General features: G+C 38.1%; 1 protein-coding gene and 1 non-coding gene across 2 annotated transcripts; one reads left to right on the top strand and one right to left on the bottom strand.

Annotated features, from left to right (window-relative positions):
• The first annotated feature begins 2,194 nt into the window (after positions 1–2,194).
• On the top strand, positions 2,195–7,339 carry LOC142526005 (uncharacterized). The gene is made up of 3 exons (XM_075630278.1): positions 2,195–2,438; positions 4,972–5,796; positions 5,901–7,339. Exons 1-3 carry the CDS (start codon positions 2,195–2,197, stop codon positions 7,337–7,339), a joined length of 2,508 nt encoding a protein of 835 aa, XP_075486393.1.
• Positions 5,535–5,641, bottom strand: LOC142528158 (small nucleolar RNA R71). The gene has a single exon (XR_012815639.1). It is a non-coding gene; the product is annotated as a small nucleolar RNA R71 (small nucleolar RNA).
• Positions 7,340–7,547: the final 208 nt, after the last annotated feature.

The raw sequence follows: 7,547 nt of genomic DNA, 5'->3' as shown, positions 1-7,547 counted from the left end.
GCAAACCAGATCCCAGCTCATGTCATGAACGCTATGTCGATCGACTTTGATTTAGTCTTGACTGTAAAAGATGAAGAAGTCAAGAATGTTTTTTTGAAACTGCAAGCAGCTGGACTGAAACAATTCTTGGGATTATCCTCTCAATAAATCTATACTAAAGAGATCCATGATCTTTATACCAGTGGCTATATCACTAAAAAAGGCAATATCGCAACTACTGTAAATGGTCAGTTGCTGATCATTGAAGAGGATGTCATATGCAACCTATTTCAACTGCCTACTGATGGGCTAGTTAACCTCTCTGAGGTAAAAGCTTGGGATGTTGAAGAGATCCAAACTCTTTTCTCTGCTGATGGTCGGAAAATCAAAGTTTCTGATCCCAAGAAGGAGCTGAAGCCAGAGGTACAACTGCTGGCAGATATTGTAGCGAAGGGGCTCTTTGCAAGGGCAGGATCCTTTGAAGCCCTTACCTTGGAGAAATTTCAAGCTATGATTGCAATCATGGCTGAAAGAAAGATGAACTGGAAAAATATTATTTTCAACATCTTGAGGAACATGTTTCAATCTTCCAAGCAATCAAAGGGTTTTGCGGTGCAGCTCAACTATTTGCTGAAAGTCAAGGAGATGGTGACTGATGATTCTGAAAGATCGTCAAAATTGAAAATTTTCAATGCTAAAAATGTCCAGCCTCCCAAGCAGAAACTGGACATGACTCTGGAGAAGTTTATTCAAGTGAAGAAGGAGATTGGGATAGATGGATCTCCCAAATCAGTAAGAAAGCTCAGATGGAGACTTAGAAAAAGATGCTTAAACATAAACTGATTATCAGTGAAAGTGACTCTGAGAAGACTCCATCTCCCATCCAAGAAACCTAGGACCAAAAAGACTAAATCAATGATGGATGTGAGCACTATCCCGTCTGATAGGACCATCCAATCTGGACATGAACAGCCGATCAAGGCTACTCCAATCAGAACTGTACCAGTTGAGACGTCAACTGATGATCAGCTACCACTGTCTGCAGTTCTCAAGAAGGTCATCAAATCTGGTGAAAAAAAGAAGCTTGTTGGACTCGACAAGGTCAGGCCTAAGCATTTCTCATGTTCTAACTGAATCTAAGGGCAAAGAGAAAAAGGTTGAAGAGCCCAGACCAATCAACACCATTCAGATGCACATTGACCTCATTTGGAAAGAAGTCAATGAATTTTCTGAAGGTAAACTCAGAACTTATGAAGAATGGGTAAAGTTTAGAACTGTTGTGTTTGACATGCAATTACGGAAGAAATCAGTTTTAAAGAAATTAATTGCCTTGGAAACACTTGTTCTGAAATTGGTCAAAGCTGCCACGGTGATTCAAGCACTTGAGAGGAAGAAATATTTTTTTGATCAAATACGGGCAAAGAAACTGAGTCAGTTGATCGGTCAGATGAGTCAGAACTACGATCCCATGAGCCCAACTTCTATTAATGATAAAGCAGTTCATGACCAACTGGACATGGACTTGTTAGCTCTGCAAATGGAAATCAAGAATTGGGAAATAGATCAAGAACTTATTATTCCAGAAAATTCCCAAGATCTTTCTTCAGATGAGCTAGCTGATCAATCAGCTCAAACAGATTAGCCATCCAAGGATCCAAGTGCAGGCTCTGCTGAACAGATGACTGATTCTTTTTCTAAAGATGCATCACAGCCAACTGATGTTCCTCAGTCTTCAACTGCTGAACCTGCACTCTACACAGATGCTGAATTATCATTGGCCAACATTGATGAAGTAATCAAATCAGTTGCCTCTGACTTTCAACTATCCACTATTGAAGCAGTTGAAGAATTGTTCTCAACTGAAGAACAAGTTTTTCAAGCCCCAGATCAACCTCTTGAAGAACCAGTTCAGTTGCCCTACACAAATGAACAAGAAATATTGAGAAGTGAAGAGCCAGTTCAGTCAGTTATCATGACTGAACAGGAAGTTTTTGAACCAACTGAAGAGGCTCACCTGCACTCAGTTGCAACTGAAGAAGTGCCAGCTGATCAGCCTTCTATCATTCAGTCAACCGAAGCATCAATTGAGCATTCTATCTCATAAATAACTGCTGTTTCAACTGATCATCCGCATGAAGCATCACCGGAGCCTGCTACTGATCCAAATTCTCCTCCACAAGCTCAATAGGAAGTCTTACCAGAAGAGACTTCAGAAATGGTCAATACTACAACTGAAACAACTGAAGGGGCACTGGTCATTTTCGATGGAGAGAACAGAGAGCAACCAGAAACTTCCGGAGCCATATCTCCTGGCATTACAATAGAAACTGAGTCTCTGTTCGAAGAAATTTCAGCTATTCAGACCCACCTTGTCGGTATAATGACTTCCATTTCTGACATCCGATCAACGCTATTCTTGCACACAATGAGGACTGATTCTATTAAGGATAATACCATGGGTAAACTGCAGCAAATCCAGAAGGATTTTTTTTCTTTATTCTTTCAGATAAAAGAGCTCGCAAAGACAGAGTTTCAACTGAAGCTCACTTCCAGATGCAAGTATTAGTGACAAGACGTCTTGACTATTTGGAAAGTGCTGTTTCAAAACGAATGGATTTAATGCAAGATATCCTAATGAATGCAGACTCTAATATATCTTCAGATGTGCGGAATTTGTCAAGAAAGATTAATGAGTTTGACAAAAAGGGAGAAACAGAATAAATAAAAGGTCAGAAAAGAGAAGACAAAGGAAAAAAGAAGAAATAAAGATCAACTGATTTCAGTTGATGGTTGAAGACTATAGCAAGATTTTTTTATTCTTTGTACGAATCTGAACATTAGAAGAATTATTTTATCTACAATGAGTTCGAAGAACATTTTTGAGTTCAGTTGATCAGTTCTTACTTTACAAGTTTTGTCAAACACCAAAAATGTGGAAATTGTTGAAAACTTAATTTCGGTTGTTTGGCAAAATAAGGGATTAATTTATTGGAATAACTGATCAAGTAACTTGTAGTAACAGAACTACTTAAATCAACTGACAGTTGCCTAACTGAAGATTAATGCGAAGTTTATCGAAGGCAATTGAAACCAGCTGAACTGAACTTACGAAGACAACTGACTGATCAGTTGGAAATTGATCGGTTAATATATTCAGTTGTGAGCTTATCAGCTGATCATTCAGCTGTACACGTCATTCAACCGACAATAGTACAAAGCAGACCCACCTGTCCGGCCTCTGAAGAATTCATCCCGCAGATTTACCATGATTTGGGCTATCCATATAATATTCCGTGTCATCCATGACCCGAACTCTAATGGGGTTATCATCACCCATCCCTTAAATAGTCGGGCTAGAGTCATACTCGCTGTCCCGATAAGTCGTGCTTGGACTTCAACAAAAAGATTATCAATTCGGGCTATAAAAGCATCGGAACTTCATATTTCCCAAAGATGGGATGAGGTGACGGGGCCTCATGTCTCCGGGACTTAATGAATGATCGGGGTGCGGAGCTCCAAGCCAGGTGATAGGCTCATAATAGTTAGTATTTTTATTTTCATATTTCCCATTATTCCAACCTCTGATATGTTTAATTGACACATTTTTGTGTAATTTTATTGTAGGAGGAACTTTTACGATCTTGGAGCAAATTTTGAGCTAAAAATGTGATGTTTATCACACGTGAAGTTTTCAAGATAGAGTTTGAAAGAGAATGGCCAAACCAGAAGAGGTCCTGAAACAAGGCATGGCCACGCCTTATGATGATGTTTCAGCTGCCAAAGAAATTTCAAGGAGGATAATTTTATATTTTAGGAATTAATTAGGGTTAATTTAGAGTTAGTGGGCTTTTAGCTTAATTTTTTTAGACCCAACCTTTTCTTTTCAATTCTTAACCTACTATTCACGTGCTACACAAGAGGCGGCAGGAGAGAATATCTAGAATTACCAATCAACACAACTCACGAAGAAAAGAAGAAAAGAAGGAGCAAGACTCTCATTTTTTTCTCCCAACAAATTAGTTTGCACCTTTTCTTTTCTATTATTATTTAATTTTCATGGAGATTATATATCAAACTATGCTTGGCTAATTTTCTTAGTCTGATTTAAGGGATAGTCTACTGTTTAATTTTATCACTGTGAGTTTTTTGCACTTTAATTTATTATTCTTGTTTGCCCAAATATTCGTTCATTTATGATTTAATTATATGAATGTTATACGTCAATTAATCTGACAATTTAATTTGATGTATGATTTTCTAATGCTAACCATGAATTCAGTGATCCGTAATTGTCATGAACGATTGGTACGTGAGTAGCAATAGGTTAGATGTGTTGTACTAACATAACATGTGTAATTTAAATAAATCGACGGAACTAGATCTTCCAATTGTAGCTATCTCGGTTGTTAGATTTTAGGATTAACTGTTTTCACGAAACTAAAATGCTATCTTTAATTAATATAGAACGCTATCGTGCCCAGTTGATTATTGGTAAGTTTTGACTGGATACTGGGTTTGGTCAATTAATTTAGGAAAACACAAGAATTTTAGCGGCTATCCCTATTATTCTAAGGTTAATTGTTTGGAATAACATGAATAAATGATTGGTTAACCGATGAACAGTGAGATAATTAAATAGTAGAATCCCCTTCAATCAGTATTTTTCTCGTATTAAATTCTTCAATTTATTCTCGTAATTTTCAATTCTAGATTCAGTATTCTTTCTTGCTTGGTAATTTTAGTTTAGATTATTTTATTTAGTAATTATCAAAACAAATCTCCCATTTTTATTTTTATTATCAAAAGAAATAAATCTACCGTTCCCTGTGGATTCTACCCTATTCACCATTACACTTGTTTTATTTTAAAGTGTAGGAATTAATTTGGTGATCAACGACAGCACACCAAATTTTGGCGCCGTTGCCGGGGAACGGTGCAAGGTTAATTTCTTTGATTATTTTCTATTTTTTATGCCTCGTTCTTCTCGTACAGGTGAACTCGAATACAATCCGGAAATCGAGAAGACATCTAAGAGATTGAGAAAACAAGCAAGATTAAGGCGTGAAAAGCAACCATCATCATTATCTCCTTGTTTGGACGTATCATTGGACTCCGACGAAGACACTGAAAGAGAATCCAAACTTGATCTTAAGACGGAAAGAAGCGAAAGTGACCAAGAAGAAATGGCAGGACAAGCTCAAAGAACACTCAGGGAGTTGGCTAATCCTAATGTTATTCAACAACCATTATGCATTCAATTCCCTACTACTGATGCTACTTTTGAATTAAAATCTGGCTTGATTCATTTATTGCCTACTTTTCGTGGTCTTGCAGGTGAAGATCCCCATAAACATCTGAAAGAGTTTCATATTGTTTGCACAGCCATGAAACCGCAAAGAATCACAGAGGAACAAATTTCACTGCGAGCTTTTCCATTCTCTTTAGCTGATAAGGCTAAAGATTGGCTCTATTACTTGCCCTCTGGGACGATCACGACTTGGGATAATATGAAACAACAATTTTTGGAGAAGTTTTTCCCAGCTTCGCGAGCAGCAAACATCAGAAAAGACATTTGTGGGATTAGACAGTTACAAGGAGAGGCATTATATGAATATTGGGAGAGATTTAAGCAATTATGTTCCAGTTGCCCTCAACATCAGATTCCAGAACAGCTTTTAGTCCAATATTTCTACAAGGGTCTCTCACTTTTTGATAGGAACATGATTGATGCTGCAAGTGGAGGTGCATTGGTAAACAAAACGCCTCAAGAGGCACGAGCTCTAATCTCCAACATGGCTGCCAATGCACAACAATTCAGTACTAGGCAAGACAACACTCCGCGATAAGTCAATGAGGTAAGTGTTACTCCTACGATCAAAAGTTAGATTCTTTGACATCTCTTTTGGAAAATTTGGTTGCAGGACAAGTGCAACAGTTAAAAACTTGTGGTGTATGTGCTATGGTGGGACATCCTACAGATATGTGTCCTGCACTACAAGAAGAAACAACGCAACAAGCCAATGCAATTGGTGGATTTCCTGGGCAGCCTCAGCGTCGATATGACCCATATTCTAATAGCTACAATCCAGGATGGAGGGATCATCCAAATTTCAGCTATAAAAATCAAGGAGGCCAACAAGGATATCCACAGCAAAATTGGAACAAACAACACGCACCCGAACAAACATCCAACTCAGGTATGTCTCTAGACGAAATTGTAAAGGCCTTAGCTGAAAATACTCAAAAATTTCAACAGGAAACGAGGGCCAGCATTCAAAATCTAGGAACCCAGATCACGCAGATCGCTACATCAGTCAGCAAGTTGGAAACTCAGAATTCTGGAAAACTACCTTCGCAAACGGTGGTTAATCCAAAAGAAAATGCAAGTGCCATGATATTGAGGAGTGGGAAGGAGATTAACCAAAAGAACACTTCACCAACAAAGGATGCTGAAGAAAGAGGCACAAATGAAGAAATCGAAGGAGAATCTGAAAAACAACCAAAGGTAAATTCTAAGTCTTTCTCATCTACTATTTCTAATGTGGTTGTTCCTCCATTTCCTTCCAGGTTGGAAAAATCCAAAAAAATGGACTACGAGACAGAAGTGCTGGAAACCTTTAGAAAGGTGGAGATCAACATTCCTCTTATAGATGCCATCAAACAAATTCCAAGGTATGCTAAATTTTTAAAGGATTTGTGCACTAACAAAAGGAGGTTGAAAAGTGATGAAAAAGTAAGCGTGGGAGAAAATGTGTCCGCGGTTATTAAGAAGTCACTGCCAAACAAATGCAAGGATCCAGGTATGTTAACAATGCATTGTGTTAATGGAAATCTGAAAATTGAGCGTGCCATGCTAGATTTTGGTGCATCCATTAATGTCATGCCCTATTCAATATATTGTGCTCTGAATTTGGGTCCTTTAAAAGAAACTAGAGTGGTGATTCAACTAGCTGACCGATCGAATGCTTACCCTGAAGGCGTTGTGGAGGATGTTCTGGTGCAGGTTAAAGAATTGATATTTCCTGCGGATTTCTACATATTGCGAATGGAAGAAGACTCCACTGCGATTTCAGCTACGATTCTATTGGGGAGATCTTTCATGAAAACAGCTAGAACCAAGATTGATGTGGAAGAGGGTACTCTTTCCGTCGAATTCGACGGAGAGATTGTGAAATTTAGTATCTTTGATGCTATGAAATACCCAAATGAAAACCACTCTATATGTTCAATCGATATTGTTGATTCAATTGTGCAGGAACATTTTGAGGAGACATATGAGATTGACAGTTTTCACATGCAGGCACAGTTGGAGGTGGAAGGAGAGATAGCTGAAGCTTGGGAAATTTCGAAAACTGGATGAAGAATCACAAACTATGGTTCCAAATTTAGAAACCGAAATATTAATCCCTCACAAGAAATTGCTACCATCTGTTTTGCAGGCACCAAAATTGGAATTGAATGATTTGCCAGATCATTTGAAGTATATCTATTTGGGAGACAATGATACTTTGCCTGTGATCATCTCGAAGAGGTTAACTGAAGAGCAAGAAGAGAGATTAACCACAATT

The sequence above is a fragment of the Primulina tabacum genome, chromosome 15 (genome assembly GCF_025594145.1).
Source record: "Primulina tabacum isolate GXHZ01 chromosome 15, ASM2559414v2, whole genome shotgun sequence".
Lineage (NCBI taxonomy): Eukaryota > Viridiplantae > Streptophyta > Magnoliopsida > Lamiales > Gesneriaceae > Primulina > Primulina tabacum.
Note: the sequence above shows the minus strand (reverse complement) of the source record. Positions and strands in the feature narration are given on the sequence as shown.